Genomic DNA, 22,057 nt, shown 5'->3' with positions numbered 1-22,057 from the left:
GGTGGCTCAGTGGCTAAGACGCTGAGCTTCTCGATCGAAAGATCAGCAGTTCAGTGGTTCGAATCCCTAGTGCTGCCTAACGGGGTGAGCTCCAGTTACTTGTCTCAGCTTCTGCCAACCTAGCAGTTCGAAAGCACGTAAAAAATGCAAGTAGAAAAATAGGGACCAGCTTTGGTGGGAAGGTAACAGCGTTCCGTGCACCTTTGGCATTTAGTCATGCTGGCCACATGACCACGGAATCATCTTTGGACTTTTAAGTGGAAAGTATCTTGGATCAGGTAGACCCTTAGTTATTTTTCAAAGCCTAATTCCATTCTGGAAATATGCGCAAATAAAATGGATGTTCCATTTTACACACCAGAATAACTAGACACAAGAACAGTTTTTCCCAAAACGTCATCACTCTGCTAAACAAATAATTCCCTCAATACTGTCAAACTAGTAACTAACTGTGCATTACTATTAATCTTCTCATCGTTCCTATCACCCATCTCCTCCCACTTATGACTGTATTACTGTAAACCTGTTGCTGGTATCCTTAAGGTTTATATTGACTGTTTCCCTATGACTATCATTAAGTGTTGTACCTTCTGATTATTAATGAACGTATCTTTTCTTTTATGTACACCGAGAGCATATGCACCAAGACAAATTCCTTGTGTGTCCAATCACATTTGGCCAATAAAAAAAATTCTATTCTATTCTATTCTATTCTATTCTATTCTATTCTATTCTATTCTATTCTATTCTATTCTATTCTATTCTATTCTATTCTATTCTATTCTATTGTTTCCTAGCATGATTTGATTGCTTATGACTATCATTAAGTGTTGTACTTTATGATTCTTGATGAATGTATCTTTTCTTTTAGGTACACAGAGAGCATATGCACCATATGCACCAAAGACAAATTCCTTGTGTGTCCAATCACACTTGGCCAATAAAGAATTGAATTCTATTCTATTCTATTCTTTTTTTTTTAATTTGAATTTATATCCCGCCCTTCTCCGAAGACTCAGGGCGGCTTACATTGTGTTAAGCAATAGTCTCATCCATTTGTATATTATATACAAAGTCAACTTATTGTCCCCAACAATCTGGGTCCTCATTTTACCTACCTTATAAAGGATGGAAGGCTGAGTCAACCCTGGGCCTGGTGGGACTTGAACTTGCAGTAATTGCAAGCAGCTGTGTTAATAACAGACTGCATTAGCCTGTTGAGCCACCAGAGGCCCTCTATTCTATTCTATTCTATTCTATTCTATTCTATTCTATTCTATTCTATTCTATTCTTTATGGTCTTGGACATCCAATTGTAAACTTGAGACAAAGGATTTGAAGAGGGAGAAAAATAAGTCCTCCTCCCTCCAAATGCCATAAAGTCTTCCCAACTTGACTTCCCAAAAGCTGAAATTGTTATACTGTTATACTAACAAACCTCACCTTTAAAAAGGTGGCCCGGAGTTTGGTTACCATAGATGGGCTGACTCTTATACTTTCCTGCATGATAGAGGTGAAACTGGAAAGGGAAGGCAGGGGAGGAGAAATAAAGTCATGATCAGTGAAACCAATATTCCAGGACACAAGCGTGGGAAAATAGTTTTGTGGCCCTCTGACAATTGCCAAAAATGAGTGGTGTGGTTTTCTGCAATGCATAGGAAGATGCACACAAAAATTAGTGTAAGGACTAAAACAGACATAACATGCTTAAGATTTAAATGGCACCTGGTTTCATATTTATGACGGTTGCAGTGTCCCGGAGTCCCGGGATCACTTTTTGCGACCTTCTGACAAGCAAAGTGGATGGGGAAACCAGATTCACTTAACAATCGTGTTAATAACTTAATTGCTGCAAGGATTCACTTAACAATGGTGGCAAGGAAGATAGTAAAACTGGACATAACTCACTTCACAAATGTCTCCCTTCGCAACATAAATTTTGGGCACAACTGTGGTGGTACGTCGAGGACTAGCTGTAATCAGCATCGATAAGAAGAATTCCGAATGCCTCTGTATTGCCGTACCTGTCGATGAGCTGCCAAGCGTAGGAAAGGTCCCCTACGATCTGCATGGTGATTAAAACCTCTTCTTTAATGTTGATGGTTCGGATCATTTGATGGAGAAACTTACGAGAGTCTGCGAGAAACTGGCAAACGTGAAGGTTGGACTCCAGCTGGTGAAATTCCTGGACCTGCATGAAGTATTTGAATGGAACTCATTCCCTGGGGAGGTTTTCAATCGTATTATTCCACCAGGAAAATATTTATAGACGAGGAACTCCCTCCTTACCTCTTCCAAAGCTTGAATCAACTGCACTGTTTTCCTGCCTGCTGCAGTGGAGTCGTTATAATTCAGAGACATGATCTGCTTGGAGATCTCTCGAAACCAAGCTTGCAGATTTTCTGTTCAGGCAGGAACAGGAATAACACAATCACCTAAACTGTTTCAACTCCGACCCTCAAAACGATGCTATAGAGCACAGCTAGACACAAGAACAGTTTTTTCCCGAACGCCATCACTCAGCTAAACAAATAATTCCCTCAACACCGTCAAACTATTTACTAAATATTGCACTACTATTAATCTTCTCATCGTTCCTATTACCCATCTCCTTCCACTTATGACTGTAACTTTGTTGCTTGTATCCTTACGATTTATACTGATATTGTTTCCTGGTTGCTTACTTGTAGTCTATGACTATCATTAAGTGTTGTATCATTAAGTGTTAAATTTGTATCCTATGACTATCATTAAGTGTTGTAAGTGTTGTACCTTGATGAACGTATCTTTTCTTTTATGTACACTGAGAGTATATGCACCAAGACAAATTCCTTGTGTGTCCAATCACACTTGGCCAATAAAATTTTATTCTATTCTGTTCTATTCTACCTTGTGGTGGCAGGCTGACTGTCAATGGCCCTGAAACTCCCCTAAACTCTCAGTCTACAAACGTTGCATTCCCAAATATTGACAAAAAAAAGCAAAAATGGGAATTAGAGGATTGCTTTCTTTCATTTGCAAACATACTAATCTTTATGTGCCACAGCAATGCAAGACTTAGAAGCCTGATTTGTGGGGGGAAAATACAGAGGCAAGATCCTTGCCCTTTTTTTTTTTAGCTTCGAGAAAGAAGATGTATTTTTGCTTATTCCATAAAAGCATGGAAATATGTTTCCATCTTACTGCCAGAAATGCTTAATTTATTAAATATGCACTTGCCACAAAAAGGATTCAACTTGCGATATTTCAGGAGATGTTGCTAGAGGACATAAGTCTTAATAGCAAGCGTCACATCTATCAAATAAATACTGAACACAATTCGTCATTGCTCTTTTATTAATTCACTGAAGAAATTTAGCCCTCCATTTTTCTCCTCTTAAGAAGAGCCAACAGCATGAAGACAATAGCCACGTCTGCTAAAAACTAAAAGCAACCACACACGCAAAATAAAATCAGGATGCCCGAATAAATAAATGCAGTGAATTTCTGTTTCAGCCTACCGTTTTTCTCCACTCTGGTTAATGGTTTCACTCCTGAAAAGACATCCGCCAGTTCAGCCATTCTTTCGGATCCTTCCGTTTTATAGCTCTCCCACTTCGTTTGCTTTTCTGACAACATTTGTTTGAACATCTAGTGGAAAGACAGACGTTTTCTCAGATTTGTTTATTAAATGTATATGCCACCCATCTTACTATCCAAAGCTCCTCTGGGAAGCTTAGATTAAAAGACAAGTGGCCAAAACACAAAGCTGCTAATGATGCACTTAAGGATGTCAGTGAATCGCTGAAAGTCCTATTGAAATCACTGACACAAAAAGTCAGCCTGCTGAGCTGGGTCTATGACTCAAAATATTGGATTAGGGAGAAGAGGTATATGTCAGAATGTTGATCAAATAAACTTAAAAGCACTCTATTTGATTCACCGTACGTTAAAATGGGCCTCTGGTGGCTCAGCAGACTAAGACAGTCTGTTATTAACACAGCTGCTTGCAATTACTGCAGGTTCAAGTCCCACCAGGCCCAAGGTTGACTCAGCCTTCCATCCTTTATAAGGTAGGTAAAATGAGGACCCAAATTGTTGGGGGCAATAAGTTGACATTGTATATAATATACAAATGGATGAAGACTATTGCTTAACATAGTGTAAGCCGCCCTGAGTCTTCGGAGAAGGGCGGGATATAAATTCAAATTAAAATAAAATAAAAAAATAAAATAAATAAATTTGATACATACATACATACATACATACATACATACATACATATATATATATTAAAACAAGTTTTAAAAAAAAAAACAAAAAACATACAAATCTTTGTTGAAAAAAGTATCAGTCGGGTACATACTCAAACATATTTCAAATTTCATCCTCTCATTATACCATTTATCCAATATTTTCCCCTTTTCAAATTTTGTAGTAGCCCTTTTCTTTTAAAACCTATTCCATCCCTTTATCCTGGAAAATGTTTAATCAAATCTAATTACCATACTTTTTGTCCCGTTTATTGCCCCTCTAATACTAATCAAAGACCTATAACCAAGAAAAATAAAATGAAAACAAGGTCAAATTTTCTCCTAGCTTAAATCTCAATCTCTTCTAGATAAATACATATATTTTGTTAACTTTGTTTTTTAACTATGCTTTTACAGGTAGACCACATCTAACACCGGAACGTCGGTTGCTAAGTGAGGGGGTTGTTAAGTGAGTCATGACTGATTTTGCAACCTTATTTTGCCACACCTGTTAGGTGAATTACCCTGGTTGTTAAGTGAATCATATGATAATTAAGTGACTCCAGCTTCCCCCATTCACTTTGCTTGTGGGACACCAACTGGAAGAGTCACAAAAGGAGATCACATGATCCCAGGATGCTGAAACAATCGTAACATATGCTGGTTGCTAAGCACCCAAATTCTGGTCACATGACCATGGGGACGATACAACGGTTGTTGGTGCAAGAACCGGTCATAAATCACTTTATTCAGTACTGTAGTAACTTTGAAAGTTGCTAAATGGATGGTTGCAGTGTAGGGACTACCTCTGCATCGGGGTGAAATTAAAAAATTTCCCCTACCGGTTCTGTGGGCGTGGCTTGTTGGGGAGGAGGTCATGTGACTGGGTGGGCGTGGTCAACTTGACCTCACTCACATTGAGGGGCTCCTCACCGGCCCTCCTGCCCAGCCACTCCTTGTCGCGAATGGCAGGAAAATGGGGAGGGTAATATTCCTGCCTACCATCCTTCCCTCACTCTGTGCTTAGATTGAGGAATGGATGACAGGCAGGAAAATCCCCTTCCCCATTTTCCTGCCTTTCACAAAAATGGCTCCATTCCAGCTGCTCCCCTCCCCCGTCCCCCTCCCTCCTGGGGACTACCTTAAAGAGACAGGCTGCAGCAGCTCTGTTGTGAATGGAGGGAGAAAAGTTAGCATATTCTTATGCTGCATTTAACATTGAATTCTGTGGAATATCAAGCTGCCTGAAGAGGTGAGCAGCAACCAGCCAGGCTTGGGGGGGCCGAGGAGGGGAAATTACTACCGGTTCGGCGAACTGATGCCCATAATCCCTAACAGTTTGTCCGAACTGGTAGGATTTCACCCCTGCTCTGCATAGATTTATTGTTTTATTTGTAAAATGCCCAGTGTCATGCAAATATAATAGGTGGTACAGAAATTTGATAAATAAATACCTAAAGATAAACATTTTTTCAAAAATTCTCCAAGAAAATATGAAAGGATCAGGCTCTCTTTAAAAAACAACAACATTTATTTTATGAAATTCTCCTTCAAGGATTTTGAGGAAAACAAAAGAACTCATGAGGCTTTTTCACTGGGTTCTTGCAGTGATACATCTATGACCCAAGAGAACAATTTCTCCGATGCTCTAAATAAATAGCCAAATCGCATAAAATCTGAATTTTCAAATGTTATCACTTTGGAACAACCCATAGCTTCTAATGAACTGTGCCACACTCGCTCCCTCCTCAGAAATGAGCCCCCAGATATATGTATATTTTACCTCTTTCAAAATGAATTCAAACTGGGCTGTATCCAGGAGGAGCTGGAAAAGAATCCTGGGATTGAATCTGGAGTCAGTGAGAACTTGGTCTTTTATCTGGCGGAGACGCTTGTTATTTGGATCATAAGCTGGGGAGGGAAGGAAAAAGATGGCATGCTTTTTTTTTTTTTTAAGAGAGGTAGCAAATTATTTAAAATAATTATTATAAGTGAACTTGTCCCAAAGGTGCTTTTTTTCAAGAAGCAACTGGACTTTCTGGGATTTTTTTTTTTGGGAAGATGTTTCGCTTCTCATCCAAGAAACTTCTTCAGCTCGGACTGGATGATGGGAAATGAAACAGCTTCTTGGATGACAAGTGAAATGTCTTCAAAGAAAAACCAGAAAGTCCAGTTGCCTCTTGAAAAAAAGCACCTTTGGGACAAACCTGGATGACTAAGAATCTCCATAGACCAGGGGTCTCCAACCTTGACAACTTTAAGACTTGTGGACTTCAACTCCCAGAATTCTGGGCGTTGAAGTCCACAAGTCTTAAAGTTGCCAAGGTTGGAGACCCCTGCCATAGACATAGAAGTGAACTTGTGTTAAGGTATTTAATAGCTGGAACAGTAAAGGCTGTAACGGGCCAGAACACACAGTTGGAGTTGATTGGTTGGAGAGTATGGGCTCTGGCACGAGACAATCTACGTTATGATTGGATGCTGGATTTACACTGTCTCATGCCAGAGTTTCCCCCTTTTTCCCACCTGTTTCTTCTGTGTGTTCTGTATGCTGTTCTGTGATTTACCTGATGAATCACCTCATGATGTAGTGGTGTGCCTATCTTGCTTGTTTTAAATATAGGTCAAGGTCATTCCCGACTCTAGGGCTCATCTCCGTTTCAAAACCGAAGAGTCAGCATTGTCCGAAGATGTCTGGGTGGTCATGTGGCCGGCATGACTTAACGCCAAAGGCGCAACGAGTGCTGTTACCTTCCCACCAAAGGTGGCCCCTATTTTTCTACTTGCATTCTTTACGTGCTTTCGAACTGCTAGGTTGGCAGAAGCTGGGACAAGTAACTGGAGCTCACCCCGTTACACGGCACTAGGGATTTGAACCTCTGAACTGCCGACCTTCTGATCGACAAGCTCAGCGTTTTAGCCACTGAGCCACCTTGTCCCTTATGCTCTAAATATAGATGTTAAATATATTTATTTATATAAAACCACAAGTTTGACCTGTTCCATTTGAACACCACCTGCCCAATTCCCTGACAACGTGAAACCAGCATCACATTTTTCATCAGGAGCAATAGTTTCTATTCCTTTGAAAAATTCCAACTGGGGTCAGAAGACCATGGCTTCCCTTGTTGGGTTTTCTAACATGCACAGATCCTGAATATGGAGACTGCATATGAATTACAGGTCCTCCACTTATGACCACGATTGGACCCAGAACCGAGGGGAATTTGAGAAGGGACTGTCTCTAACTAGGGCATGAAAATAAAAGGTGACTTGCAAACTTCCCTTTTCTAAATGGATTCTCCGTACTTGTTGTACAACAAACCATCATCACCTCTTACCCAAGTCTGCAGTATGAAGCATCAGCCAACGGATGGCCACGTTGCAGTCCCTTAAGCAGTTCAGCAGTTTCGGGATGTTGTCAAGCACCATCTCTTCTCTTAAACAACCTTCTTTAAGAAATTGTTGCACTTGGGTGTGAACACGCTCAGTGACGGCAGCAGCTCGGCTGGCCTTCAAAGGCAGAAATCAAAGCATTAGCATTAACAGAGGAACAGCAAAGCCCTAGGGATGAAACGGACATTTCAGAACCTCGTGGGCAAAGGCTAAAACTACATCTCCCAGCATCCTTCATGCTTGGTTAAATTGTCTCACACACCTGGGGAATTGTAGTTTTCAATACCCAGAGAGTAACAAGTGCATACTCCTGATATAAATGGTCCTAAACAAAACTATTAAAATTCTTAAGTTTTTAAACATGTTACTGCTGCTCCTAAAGAACAAAAACGATAACCCTTAATTTACAAAACGTAAAAAAAAAAAAAAATGCAAATGTTCAACATATTCTAATGGAATAAGTTACTTTCCAAGTTATGAAGAAATCTTATCTTTGCCAAATTTCCCTGTCAGGATTCGGAAGCAAATCGTTCTTTCTCTTGTTCAATGTTAGTTCGGGTAAAATTGCTTTGCGAGTTTCTTTTCTAATCAGCAATCCGTTTGTGGTTCGTCTCAAAAAGTGAAACAGGGTAAGATCCGGTTAGTGCTTAAATGGGATATATTAGTACTAGGCAGTCTCAGCTGTAGGTGACTGTAAGGGATTATGTCTACAGGACAGGAGGATTTATTTTAATTAATTTCTCCGCTTTTATTTCTGCTCTGCCACATAATGCCACTGAAGGGATTCTTCAGTGAGATTAGCATCATTCAGATTTAATATTTATTTGCCTGGAGAGCTGAAACGTATCCTAGGAGAAGTAAGTATCCAATCACTTTTATCCTGCTGCTAAGCCAAGCAACAGATTTTCCATGAAGTCATCAGTCCTTGAAATGGACTCAAGAGGAGAGAGTAGTTGTGAGTTGTGAGCCGCCTCTGGTGGCTCAGACTGCTAAGACAGTCTGTTATTAACACAGTTGCTTGCAATTACTGCAGGTTCAAGTCCCACCAGGCCCAAGGTTGACTCAGCCTTCCAACCTTTATAAGGTAGGTAAAATGAGGACCCAGATTGTTGGGGACAATAAGTTGACTTTGTATATAATATACAAATGGATGAAGACTATTGCTTGACATAGTGTAAGCCACCCTGAGTCTTTGGAGAAGGGCAGGATATAAATGCAAATAAAAAAAAAGTACATTTGACTGAAGCTTGCTAATGAATCTACCACAAGGGCACAGATGGTCCCTCAGGAGTTTTATAAGCCCGCGAAGGGTGCAAAAGTGGCTTGAGACATCTCGTCCAGATTCTTTTATTAAATTTCAGCCACAGTTAATCACACTATGGACCTAGGCATCTACTATTCTTTCTCAAAGGCTGGCTGAGACCTTCCTTCCTTCCCTCCCATTTTAAAGTCTTTCTGAGGTAGTTCTACAGTCATGGGAAGATGCCCCCATTTAAATCTGCTATGCTCTCCTTCTTGACGAAGCTCAGCATTAGTGCGTGTTCCTTCCTTTCCTCACTTGTATGTGCAAATTCAGGGTGCCAAGGGTAACAAGACAGTAAGGCCTTAAGGCAGTGGTGAAATGTAAAATTTGTTACTACCGGTTCTGTGGGCGTGGCTTGGTGGGGGGGTAATGTGACTGGGTGGGCGTGGTCAACTTTTTTTTTATACTTTTAAAAGCATTTTTATACAACCTCTTCAGCTGAAGAAGTTGTTAAAATGCTTTTAAAAGGCTCTGACGATCCCAGCTGAGTTGCCTAATCCATCAGAGGCTTTTTTTTCTTTTAAAAGCAAAAAAAAATGCTTTTAAAAGAAAACAAGCCTTTGACGATCAGGCAACCCAGCTGGGATCGTCCGAGGAGCCTTTTAAAAGCATTTTTTCTACAACCTCTTCAGCCAAAGAGGTTGTAGAAAAAATACTTTTAAAAGGCTCTGACGATCCCAGCTGAGCCGCACGATCATCCGAAGCTGTTTTTTTACTTTTAAAAGCATTTTTTCGAAGGAGAAAAAATGCTTTTAAAATTAAAATAAAACCTGATGATTGCACGGCTCAGCTGGGCTTGGGGGGGGGCGGGGATTTTTGCTATTGGTTCTCTGAACCACCCGCCACCATCGCTATCAGATCGGGCGAACCGGTCCGAACAGGGAGCATTTCACCTCTGCTATTGCTGCACCTCTGTTGTCATGTGATCACAGTCTGGGCCCTTAGAAAGCTTTACATTTGCTAAGAAGATCACAGGTTTTTTTTTTTTAAATTTACATTTATATCCCGCCCTTCTCCAAAGACTCAGGGTGGCTTACACTATGTTAAGCAATAGTCTTCATCCTATTTGTATATTTATATACAAAGTCAACTTATTGCCCCCAACAATCTGGGTCCTCATTTTACCTACCTTATAAAGGATGGAAGGCTGAGTCAACCTTGGGCCTGCTGGGACTTGAACCTGCAGTAATTGCAGGCAGCTGTGTTAATAACAGACTGTCTTAGCAGTCTGAGCCACAGAGAACCCAACCTCAACAGAGGTTGATAAGTTTAATGAAAAAAAATCAGATTCCAACAGAACTTCACTTATCTCATTTCTCACATTTCCTTACCTGCTCCTTAACATTGGAAAGATCCAGTGTGTAGTTCAGAGCTGTTTTGGCAGCCTTGTATGGCTCCCAGGCCTCTCCCAGATTGACTGATATTCCCATGTAAATGCTAATAACCTGCAAACAGAAGCCAAAATAAAGTCCCTGAAAACTCCAGTTGTCCAGACATTTACGAGGAAAGAAAACCATCCACACGTCACGAAACAGATTTATGTTTAGTTGGCTGTGGAGATGGCTAACCATGGTTGCAGTATTAGCTATGATGGCTATACATGGCTTTAGAGATGGTTAACCATGGTTATGCATGTGGTTAGCCATGGTTGTGGATGTGGCTAGCTATGGTTGTGGATTTATTTATTTAATTTGTCAACAAATACAAGAAAACAAGTAACAGAGTAGACACAGACATGAAAAAATTTTGGCACAAAAAGAAGGATATAGATTGGCAAAATATAGCCATAAATACATAGAATGATTACATATAATTAGGAAAAGTAGAACAGGGACGGTAGGCATGCTGGTGCGCTTATGCACGCCCCCTTAGGGACTTCTTAAGAAACAGGAAAGGTCCACAGTAGAAAGTTTAAGGTAAAAGGTATGGGGATTAGAGAGACTAACAACAGGATCAGGTAGATTGTTCCAGACATTTACTATTCTATTGCAAAATTCCTATTTCCTCCAATTAAGATTAGAGCGATTTACATTGAGTTTAAATCTATTGATGGCCCTTGTATTATTATGGTTGAAATTAAAGTATTCATTTACAGGTAAAATAAATTAATTAAAATAAATTCATTTACAGGTAAAATAAAAATACGAAATAAAATAAAAATAAAGGTAGAACATTTTGGTAAATAATCTTATGATCTAAGCATAGGTTGGAAACATAGACAACAACGTAGCTCGAGGCTTTCTAGACCTAAGATTTCAAGCCTGGTGGTATAGGGAATTTTATTTCGAGCAGAAGATTTGAGAACTCTCCTAATAAAATATCTCTGGACCTTCTCTAACGTAATGATGTCTGAAATACAGTGAGGGTTCCAGGCAGGTGAAGAGTAATCAAGTATAGGTTTGGCGACTTCAGCTTGGCTCCACCTTTCTCGCTGGGTGCTAATTTATGGCACTCCGCGCTAGATAACTGTAAAAGCCGGTGTAAATAGCTTTCGAACAGCTGTTCCCAACTTAATTTTCCCTCTCTGGTTGAGAGAGCAGGGGAATGAGCAGGGGGGAGAAAGGTAGATTCCCTTAGGGGCTTTGTTTTTGTTATGCAAAGTCCTGGAAGGTGAATCCCTTCGAATCCCTCCTACCTCCATTATCCAGCGTGTCTCTTGCAACAGCAGGAAAAGAGGAAGGTGTCCAAGTTCTGCTAACAATTGATTTCTTTTTGTGGATTTATAAGCAGGCGGAAGAAGCATGAGTGAATAATTATTGGTTTGCAAGTATTGTTGATTTTCTGACTTCCTCCTCTTTTTAAAGAGAGAAAAATTATTCTTTTTTTTTCCTTCTCTTAAAATGGCGTTTTAGACCAACTGCAAATAGCTTGCTGCGAAATCGAAACTGAATGGAGACATCATCTTATTGTGTTGGATTCTGGTTTGTTGGATCATATTACGTTGTTTAAGTATTTCATAAGGGGATTTTCTGCAAGAACTTTGTTATGAAGGTTCTTTCAGAAGAATGGATTCGTGACTTTATACAGGATTACACAGAAAGAATGTATTTAATTACTCAAAAATACGAACTGAAACAGGACTTAAATGCAATGGATGAAGATATGATCGTGAATAAACAAGTTGATGTAAAGAAGTTTCCTTTAAATAGTTTGGATGAAATGTCAGAATTAGTGCTACAGGAGGCTGTCTCCCAAACTGAAAAAACTTATAGGCTTAATGTTTATCAAGAATTCCCTCTTTGGACTGATGGAATATATGGTAGTATTTTGTGGATTTTTGAACGTAAGGATTTACTAGGCAATATTGTGACTGACTTTTCAAAAGGAGAAATGAAGGAAAGACAGAGATTAATGCATCAAAAAAAATGGCAAGAGACAAAAGTACTATTCTTTGAATTATTAATAGACAAAAATATTATTGTCCCTGAAAGACAATGACGAAGACCTGGAAGAAATGGGTTGATTATATGTTTTATATCTAGTATAAAAGACTAGGTATTTGGATTTATACTGGATTTTGACGAGGATGGATTAAATTTGAATAGCTACTGTAACTCTTGGTATTGAAATTTTATAATGTGTTGTATTGTATCTTGAATAGAATATTTTTGAAAGAGTTTATGTAAGGAAGACCTGGGGGGGGGAATTATATGGTTATAGAAGCTATAAGGGAGATATTTTATGAATTGGATTGGATTTTTATGTTTTAGTTGATTTTAAATATTTTAGGATTAATTTGTTTTATTGATTTATATATTTTGTTATTCTTAATTCTTAATTTTCTTATTTTTTGTATATAATTTTTCTTCTTGAAGGAGTTTGGTTGTGTTAGGAGGAAGTCAGAGTTAGAAAGGGAAAATTGGTATAATAGTTTTGGGGGAAAATTTTCTTAGCATATGTTTGTTTTATTTTTAACTATACCTTGTGCTTCATCCGGGAAGTCAGGGGGGAAGGGGGAGGGTTTAGTGAAGGGAGGGGGGGTTGGGGGGGAAAGGGGGGGATTTTTTTTTGTAAAACGTTTTGAATAAAAAAAAAAAAAGTATAGGTTTGGCAAAGGTTTTATATGCCCTAGTTTGGAGTACAGTATTACCAGAGAGAAAACTTCATAAAATAAAGTTTACAACTCTTAAAGCCTGTTTTGCAATGATGTTACAGTGAGCTCTGGGTCTTAGATCTTTAGAAATGAGTACTCCTAGGTTCTTGACAGAGTGTGGGTCAACTTTTAGATCATTACCAGGCAGCAAATATTTGAAGTTCTTATTTCTACTGCCTATGTGCAGGACTGATCATTTGCTGTTGATTTGATTAGCCATGGTTGCGGATGTGGTTAGCCATGGTTGTGGAGGCAGTTTAGTGGCTCTCTAGCAGACATCATTTTAAAACTAGTGGAAAAATCAATGCTGGACACAGTTGCAGGTTTAGTTATGGATATGGCTAGCCAGGATTGTAAAGACAGTTATTTGTGATTATGTGGCCAGTTAGCCATGGCTGTGGAAACAGCTTAGTGGCTCTCTGGCAGGCAAAATTTTAAGATTAATAAAGAGCAATGCTGCTCGGTCTAACTCTAGTGGGAGAACTTAACTGATTCAAAACAACAACAATCCCAAAATTAATTAAATGTAAAAGGCCCAGTGAACTCTCAGATCTCTAGAGCTGGATTCTGAATGGGTAAAAGGGAGAATGGAATTGTCCTCATTGGCTTTGCCTGGCTCTCTTGTATTCACACCAAGGGTCTGAAATGACGATGAGGCAAAAACCTATGGGCAGCCTTGGGAGTGGGTCGGCAAATGAGGAAAAATTACCACACAAACATTATCACGCAAACAGCATTGTCATACATTTAGACCAGACATCAAGACTCAGGGATGCAACGGCAGCATTGGCGGGATGACCTTATATGTCATAATTTGAGCATCCCTGAAATTTGCAATAATATAATATAATATAATATAATATAATATAATATAATATAATATAATATAATATAATATAATATAATATAATATAATATAATATAATATAATATAATATAATATAATATTAATATAATATAATATAATATTAATATAATATAATATAATATAATATTAGTATAGTATAGTATAGTACAGTACAGTACAGTACAATGTAATATAATATAATATAATATAATATAATATAATATAATATAATATAATATAATATAATTTAATTGTAGGGTAGGGTAGGGTAGAGTAGAGTAGAATAGAATATATAATAATGGAATGGAATGAAATGAAATGGAATAGAATAGAATATATAATAATAGAATGGAATGGAATGGAATAGACTAGAACAGAATTGCTTTATTTGGCCAAGTGTGATTAGATATAAGGAATTTGTCTCTGGTGCAGAAGCTTGCAGTGTATATACAAAGCAACAGCATCATCATCATTTGTATCAATAGTAGTAGTAAAGAAGAGAATAAGATAATAATAATACAGCCATACTACATGGGTAAATAAAAATACTTATTAGACAATACTGTGAGGATTAGGTGTTCAGCAGAATGTTGACAGGAAGGAAAAAATCTGTCCCTGTGTCTACTTGTTTTGGAATGCCATGCCCTACAGCGGCGTCCCGAGGGGAGGAGTTGAAACGATTTATGTCCAGGATGTGAGATGCTGAGGCAACTCAATCATTAATAGCAGCACTAACAATATATTTACCCAGTTGTCTGGAAAATATTTATCTACTATTTCTCTCATCTTTGCTTGTTGGGTGTGAAGGATGGAGGGGTCGAAGTAAAGCGTCACGTACAACATGGCCGCCTGCGTCGCCAGAGCTGTGCTGCGATGTTCTGGCAGTGGATATGCAGAAACCTGAAAAGGGAACAGAGTGAAAGGGCACCTTATGAGCCTGCTGGACATTTTCCTACTTCTTCCCCCACCCTGGGACTTTTTCCAGCCCGACTTACCTGGTTGTAGATATCATCTGACCTCAAGCGGCCAATCACCATGCTGATGAATATTTTGTTGATGGGCACCCTGCTGAAGTAACTCTCGGGATAGTTTGCGGGCCTTTTCGCTCCAGGTTGACTCGAATACCCTGTGCTCCGAAGCAGCTTACATATATCATCCATATTGGAGTCAGCAGAGCGAGCAGCACTGGATGGGGCATGACACGCACACGTCACCAACGAAGGATCTTGTCAAAGTACAAGTAGTCCTTGACTTATGACCGGTCATTTAATGACTGTTCAAAATTACGATGGATCCTGAAAAAACTACTTATGACCCGGATTTAGAATTCCGACATCCACTCCCACCCTGCAGTCACGTGATTGTATTTTAGGTGCTTGGCAACCATTTTACATTTACATTGCTGTGCCCACAATTTAAAATATTTTTGAAAAAAACCAGCGTTTGCTTCCAGTTTCCAGCAAAAATTGCCCCATGTTGAACAATTGTTGATTAATGACTACAGCATTTGCTTAATGGCCACTACAAAAAAGATAATAAAAATCAGATTCAGTCACATGGGGACCCATTTTCTGACCGTCAAAGGATAAACTTGCAATTCCTTTGATTTGATATGTAAACTGTTTTTCTCCCTCGTTCCATGATATTTTTTTTCAAATTCTCAGTTTAGCTTTGAGCCCTGGTCATTCATAGAAGTACTAGCCAGACCAGACTTTACTTATTTTCCAAAGCCGGAAAGACTGGCTCGATTTTGCAATGTAGTTCGGCATCAATGAGAAAGTGTTTCTCCACTTTGGAAACTTTTAAGATGAGTGAACTTCAACGCCAGAATTTCCCCATGCTAACTGGGGAATTCTGGGAGATGAAGTTCAGAGTTTTAAATCTTTGAAAGCTGAGAAACATCAGAGACTTTTCTTTAACGGCATTGCAAATGATTCTTAAAATGAGTGTATTGATGCAATCAATATGGTGGTTGAGTTTGCATGAAATAATTAAACCACAAAATAGCCAATTGATCATATCCTGAATCAGAGATGTTATACCTGTATCGATAATAGGAAACAAGCATTCTCTCCCGGACTTCGCCTTCAATTTTCTGATCAATGACAAGGAGCATGACACCATACAAATAAAGGGATTCACACTGCAGCAAACAAGACAGACAGACAGACAGAGAGATTCATAGTTAAAACTGCAAGGATATTAAGTAAAGTGTGTGATTTCCTGTTACATTAACTCATTTATTACAGCCTTCTCCATCATAGACATTTTGTGATGTGTTTAATTACAATTTTCTAATTCTTCGGTGAAAGCAGTTTGATGTAGTGGTGAAAGGCAGCAGGTTAGAAACCAGGAGGTGAAAAGATTAAAATATCTAAAAAACAAAATACGGTAAATAAATATTGCTGCATGGTTAGAGTAAGTTTACCAATAGCTGTTTTCCATCCTCATTCAGCAGCACTGTTTCCAGAGTTTGCTGAATGTAAATCCCTTCATTGAGATCATCCAGGTATCTAGAAACAATAAGAATGAAATATAAATTAGTCTTCTGCAGAGGTGAATGTTAGCAAAACCTCCTGTTTATATACAGATTTATTCCCTTCTATAATTCCAAACCCTTTCACATACATTCTTTCCAAAGTTCCTTTGCATCCAAAAGAATAAAAAGCTGATGCAGCCAAAGAGAAGGAAGAGCCAGTAGCTATAAAACTCATTATGCACTGCACTGGCTGCACTGGCTACCTGTGGCCTTCCGGGTGCGCTTCAAGGTGTTGGTGAATGTCTTTAAAGCGCTCCATGGCATAGGGCCGGGATACTTACGGGACCGCCTGCTGCTACCGAATACCTCTCACCGACCCGTGCGCTCTCACAGAGAGGGGCTCCTCAGGGTGCCGTCGGCGCGACAGTGTCGTCTGGCGACGCCCAGGGGAAGGGCCTTCTCTGTGGGGGCTCCCGCCCTCTGGAACGAACTCCCCCCAGGACTTCGTCAACTTCCGGACCTCCGAACCTTTCGCCGCGAGCTTAAAACCTACTTATTCATCTGCGCTGGACTGGGTTAGTGTTTTAATGGGTTTTAATGGGTTTTTAGCTCTAAATTTTAATCCTGGCCAATTTTAATAAGTTTTTTAATTGTATTTTAATTTGTATTTATTGTATTGTATTTTTACCTGGCTGTGAACCGCCCTGAGTCCTTCGGGAGAAGGGCGGTATACAAATTTAAATAATAAATAAATAAATAAATAATTATTTGGATGTCATTTACGGCTTTATACGGCAAAGGATCTCAATGAATTTTATTTAGTTTTTATTTAGCCCTATGCACGGTCACTCACGCCCTCGTGACGTCTCGCCTGGATTACTGCAATGCTCTCTACATGGGGCTCCCCTTGAAGGGCATCCGGAGGCTGCAGTTAGTTCAGAATGCGGCTGCGCGGGTTATAGAGGGAGCCCCTCGTGGCTCCCGTATGACACCTATCCTGCGCAGACTGCACTGGCTACCTGTGGCCTTCCGGGTGCGCTTCAAGGTGTTGGTAACCACCTTTAAAGCGCTCCATGGCATAGGGCTGGGTTATCTACGGGACCGCCTACTGCTACCGAATACCTCTCACCGACCTGTGCGCTCTCACAGAGAGGGACTCCTCAGGGTGCCGTCAGTTAGACAGTGTCGTCTGGCGACGCCCAGGGGAAGGGCCTTCTCTGTGGGGGCTCCCACCCTCTGGAACGAACTCCCCCCAGGACTCCGTCAACTTCCGGACCTCCGAACCTTCCGTCGCGAGCTTAAGACGCATTTATTCATCTGTGCAGGACTGGCTTAGATTTTAGATTTTAAATTTAGATTTTAAATTTATAGATTTTTAAATTTACAGGGGTTTCAATTTGGTTTTAAGATTTATATTTATATTTTTAATATTTGGCATTAGAATAAGTTTTTTAATAGTTATTTTAATTGTATATAAATGTTTTATGTGCCTGTGAACCGCCCTGAGTCCTTCGGGAGATAGGGCGGTATACAAATTTGAATAAATAAATAAATAAAATAAATAAATAGTTATGTGGCATGTTAAGAATTGTTGATCACTATCAAACTATCTTGGGAGAAGTGTCTCTTAATCACACAGTATTTAAATCAGTGTCTTTCTCTTTACAGGTAATCCTCATTTAATGACCAGTCGCTTAGTAACCATTTGAAGTTACAACAGACACCCTCAAAAGCTATACATGACCCAGTTCTGGAGTTCTGATGGCTGCACACATCCCCTTGGTCACATAACTGCATTTTGAATGCTTGGCAACCAGTTCACCTTTATGGTTAATTGCAGTGTTGCACAGTAACATAACAATTTATGTTTTTTTCTGGCCTTTTTGATTTACTTTCAACCAAAAATATCCATTGGAACACATTGATTTGTTTTCATGACTGTGGTATTTAATTAAAGACTGCCCTAAAAAAAGTCATAAAATCAAGTCCGGTCATGTGGGTGCCTCAACTTATGACCACCCTGACTTACAATAGAAATTCCAGACTCCATTACAGTTGTAAATTGAAGATTACCTGTACTAAAGTATATTACAAGTTTAAAAAGACTAACTAATGTCAAAATTTAAAGTCACATTTTTACATCAGTATCTTATTAGATCTATCATATAATAGAAACATCGAGGAAAACTCTGAAATGGCATCTATATACATTCTCTTATACCTTTTTTCCCCTAATTTAATTATTTACTTAATTCATGTTTCAAATCTGACAAATATATCATGGCTGGTAATCCTGGACAAATAATCTGAGATCATGCCATCTTCTTTCTCAGTTTTTAAAATATTCTATGTCAAACATTTTGCTCCGATTATATGAGTGAATTCATATTTACAAATTCTGAATGTTGTATGTGTGTGGAATTCTGCTGTGTTTCTGTTGTGGTCTGAAAAAATCTGAAATCTAAGCAATAATGACTTAATGATATTTCACATAATCACAAGCTATTTCCTTGGCTGTAATACATATTTTGTTCCAAATCAATTGCTGCTATTTCAGTTGCATGTCCAACTGCTTACCTGTTTAAATCAACAATATATTTATGAACACTTTGGAAAGCCAAATAAAATCTGGTCAAAATTTCTATGTTGTTTTCACGAAATTCATCATCTAAATCTTGCAGTTCAGGTTTGGCGTCTAGCTTCCCTTCACACAATTCAGGGCCCTAAATTGGGGGGAAAATCAGGAACAGAATTAGTATGTTTGGGATAGAACACTAATCATTTAATACTTCATTAGCATCTGGCAAAACTGAAATTAACTTTAAGGCATGCTTCAGTACAGCACAATACTTACTTTGAAGTAGCTGAAATCAAATATGATATCTCCATATTTTTGTTGATCGGCTTTGTCTTTGAGGCGGAATACAGGTGGGACAAACTCGGACAGTCTTAGCAATTCAGCAATGATAGCATTTCCACAAGACACAATCCGAAGAATGGCTTGTCCACAAAGATTATTTTCCGCTAAGAAGTCCAACATGGCGATGAGGAAGAAGGGTAGTATTTTTTCAGTGCAGGTTTATACAGTCATCAAAATTATCTGAAGAAGAATCCTTTGCAATTGCTCCATTACATTCCTGAAAAATCATTAACCGCAGAAAAAAGATTTTAATGTTGTTTTTTTCATGCTACAGTTTTATTATTATTATTATTTCAAACTAAAGGTTGAATTTTGCAACATTTTTATTGCGGAAGATAATTTAAAAGTTCCGCTTGTAAGTAAATGTAGACCTCAGGATACCGCAGTTTGTGACAAGGATTTAAAAATTTATCCAGATTTTCTGGTTACAAAATGGCTCCATTCCAATGTTGAGTGATGGTATAACACAGTTGGGCAAAATGTCTGCTTAACACAATCATTAATAATGAATAGAATTATTAAAATGAGATTATTGATGAAGCCAAATAGAACCTTCAGGTGCCAGGCTAATATATCTTGGAGAAACGAAGTGCTACATAATTTTTTTAAAAAAGATCCATTACTCTCTCATGTGACTTATTTACACAAAAACATGCAGCTTTCATGAAAATGAATCAGAGCAGGAAGCTAGAAACATTTTGGCAATATGCCGAGTTTTTTAAGAATTAAGGGTAACCACATAATTTCTACTTTGAAAACCATTCTGATTAAAAAATAATTGGATGGTCAGGGTGAATTGCAACTGTTTTCAACAGGGGAGGAAAACAAATTCCCATTTTCAGTATAAACGTTTTTAAAATGAATCAAAACGTTGTCTACGAACTCAGGGATTCCTTTTGCACAAGTGGACATCAGTTAGGAGATTCAGCTTCCTTACTATCATTTTAAAACTTATTTTGTACAGTGATATTTATGTCCCACATTTTCACTCTTGCTGATCACAGCACACTTGTAAGGTAGGCCAGAGGCCAGACTGACAATGACAACTGAGCTGAGGAATCTACCACTGGGTCCCAAAATGACTTTGCCTTCCACATTTAATTAACTAATTTAATTTAATTAACATTATTGATTAGACCCTTTATTAAAGGCCATGCAGAATTATAAGCACTCACACTTAAAGTATAGTTCTTTTTATAGCTTTTAATTGCATTTTAATGCTTTGAATGTAGCTAAATTCTGTTACATTATTAAATTAGGCAGACTTCGACGGCCCACGGACGACTTCCCCACTAAACCGTAATGCACTATTATGTCTTGTTCTGTTCTGTTGCATTTTATTTTAATGTTTTCATTTTTAATTCTGGCTTGTAATCGTAATAAAAAAAAGGGATTGATTTAACGCTTCTGCTTCTTAATTGTATCGATTGCTTGGTTTTTCTTAGCTAAACCCTGTGAGCTGCCCAGACTCCCATAGGCGAGACGGGCAGCTATATAAATTTAATAAATAAATACATTCCCCCCCCCCCAAGAGGCATCGAACTGCGCTTCGGTATTATGGCATTACCGAAAATAACGTACAACATTTGATCATGAATGAACAATTGCACGAGAGCATTTTCCCTACCGGACTTACTTTCTCCTCCCCTCTTCCTTGCAGAGAGGAAGAGAAGAGATGGACGGAGGCTCCTTTCTCTTTGGCTCCCCTTGTATCAGACCCGCAGGGAAACCCGCGAGTCCAATTCAGGACCCTCGGGGTGCACGCAGCTCGTCAGAATGGGTGCAAAGTTGAGTGCAAGGCGAAAAACAGCCAGCAAAGAGAAGAAAACCGGGCCGGAAACCGATACGAGGCTGCAGACGGCCATCAAAGACTAAGCAAGGCCTGGCCAGCTTCCTTTCATCTTGTGTCACATGAGGGTTTGCGCGATCATGTGAACGGGCGCCGGCGTATGAGAAGCCTCGCCGCCCTTCCCAGTCGTCCCGCCTTCTCTTGCAAAGCATCTGAGCGAAGATTCAAAATAAGGGGAAAAGAGAAAATAAAGAGGGTTTTTTTTTCTCCCCCTCCCCAAGGAAACAGGTAAGGTGGTGGTGGGAAGGGATCCTTAGAGTAAATGCTGGTGAAATAATCGCATCCGAGCCCCGCGCTTGATCCGCGTCCCGGCTGAACCCGTTTCTTGCATTCACACGAATGCTTTCCATCCCCAGCTAAGCAAAAGGGGCTGACTTTGCTCAGTACTCGGCTTCCGTGCAAGCTTGGAGAGCTTTACTGACTGTGTGGAAGCAGGCATGATTTTGGGCGTGTTGTGCCAACGGAGCCAAGTTTTTTTTTTGTCTGGAAAGAAAGTGGGGAGAGAGGTTTCGTTTCTGAAAAGATGCCGCTATGTGGAATTCTGGGAGTTGAAGTCCACACAACTGAAAGTTGCCTAGTTTGAAAAAAAATATTGATTTATATATCTCGCTTTTCAACAGGTTTCCTGATGTGTTCAATGGCAGTTTGGTTGAGTTCTAGCTCACCTCTGCTTTCCAAATTATTTTTTTTACTTTGTTGGCAAGTGTTTTTTCTTTCTTTTTCTTTAACCACACAGTCAAGTACTTGTTTTGTTGTTGGCCAAGCAAAGAAAACATGCTATGTCCCAGTAAGAATAATTCATAATCATTCAAGAGCTGTATGGGATCAAGCCAGCATTCTGGGTTAAAGACGAATGAAATAGACATTATGAGAAGGCACAATCTCAGGTCTATATCCAGGTATTATAAAAGTGTACCCAATGGCTAGGTTCACTTCTG

The 22,057-nt window shown here is 39.1% G+C and overlaps 2 protein-coding genes across 3 annotated transcripts in view; one reads left to right on the top strand and one right to left on the bottom strand.

Moving 5' to 3' along the window:
• Window positions 1-21,160, bottom strand: part of WASHC5 (WASH complex subunit 5) — a 47,677-nt gene extending 26,517 nt beyond the window's left edge. Inside the window, exons 1-14 of one of the 2 annotated variants that reach the window (XM_058179134.1) lie at window positions 20,898-21,160; window positions 19,205-19,487; window positions 18,928-19,073; window positions 16,300-16,384; window positions 15,914-16,014; window positions 14,867-15,056; window positions 14,619-14,771; window positions 10,263-10,376; window positions 7,574-7,745; window positions 6,016-6,143; window positions 3,501-3,630; window positions 2,290-2,402; window positions 2,025-2,191; window positions 1,444-1,519 (exon numbers count right to left, since the gene is read on the bottom strand). In XM_058179134.1, coding sequence (XP_058035117.1) covers window positions 1,444-1,519; window positions 2,025-2,191; window positions 2,290-2,402; window positions 3,501-3,630; window positions 6,016-6,143; window positions 7,574-7,745; window positions 10,263-10,376; window positions 14,619-14,771; window positions 14,867-15,056; window positions 15,914-16,014; window positions 16,300-16,384; window positions 18,928-19,073; window positions 19,205-19,390 — 1,761 coding nt within the window. In that variant the 5' untranslated portion in view covers window positions 19,391-19,487; window positions 20,898-21,160. The remainder of the gene's footprint in view (window positions 1-1,443; window positions 1,520-2,024; window positions 2,192-2,289; window positions 2,403-3,500; window positions 3,631-6,015; window positions 6,144-7,573; window positions 7,746-10,262; window positions 10,377-14,618; window positions 14,772-14,866; window positions 15,057-15,913; window positions 16,015-16,299; window positions 16,385-18,927; window positions 19,074-19,204; window positions 19,488-20,897) is intronic. The other variant, XM_058179135.1, reaches the window with a different exon arrangement.
• Window positions 21,161-21,212: 52 nt separating this feature from the next.
• Window positions 21,213-22,057, top strand: part of NSMCE2 (NSE2 (MMS21) homolog, SMC5-SMC6 complex SUMO ligase) — a 294,893-nt gene continuing 294,048 nt past the window's right edge. The window contains exon 1 of the mRNA XM_058179139.1: window positions 21,213-21,347. The gene's annotated coding sequence lies outside the window, so the exon portion shown is untranslated. The remainder of the gene's footprint in view (window positions 21,348-22,057) is intronic.

The sequence above is a fragment of the Ahaetulla prasina genome, chromosome 3 (assembly GCF_028640845.1).
Source record: "Ahaetulla prasina isolate Xishuangbanna chromosome 3, ASM2864084v1, whole genome shotgun sequence".
NCBI classification, from domain to species: Eukaryota; Metazoa; Chordata; class Lepidosauria; order Squamata; family Colubridae; genus Ahaetulla; species Ahaetulla prasina.
This window is presented reverse-complemented; position numbering and strand designations above follow the sequence as displayed.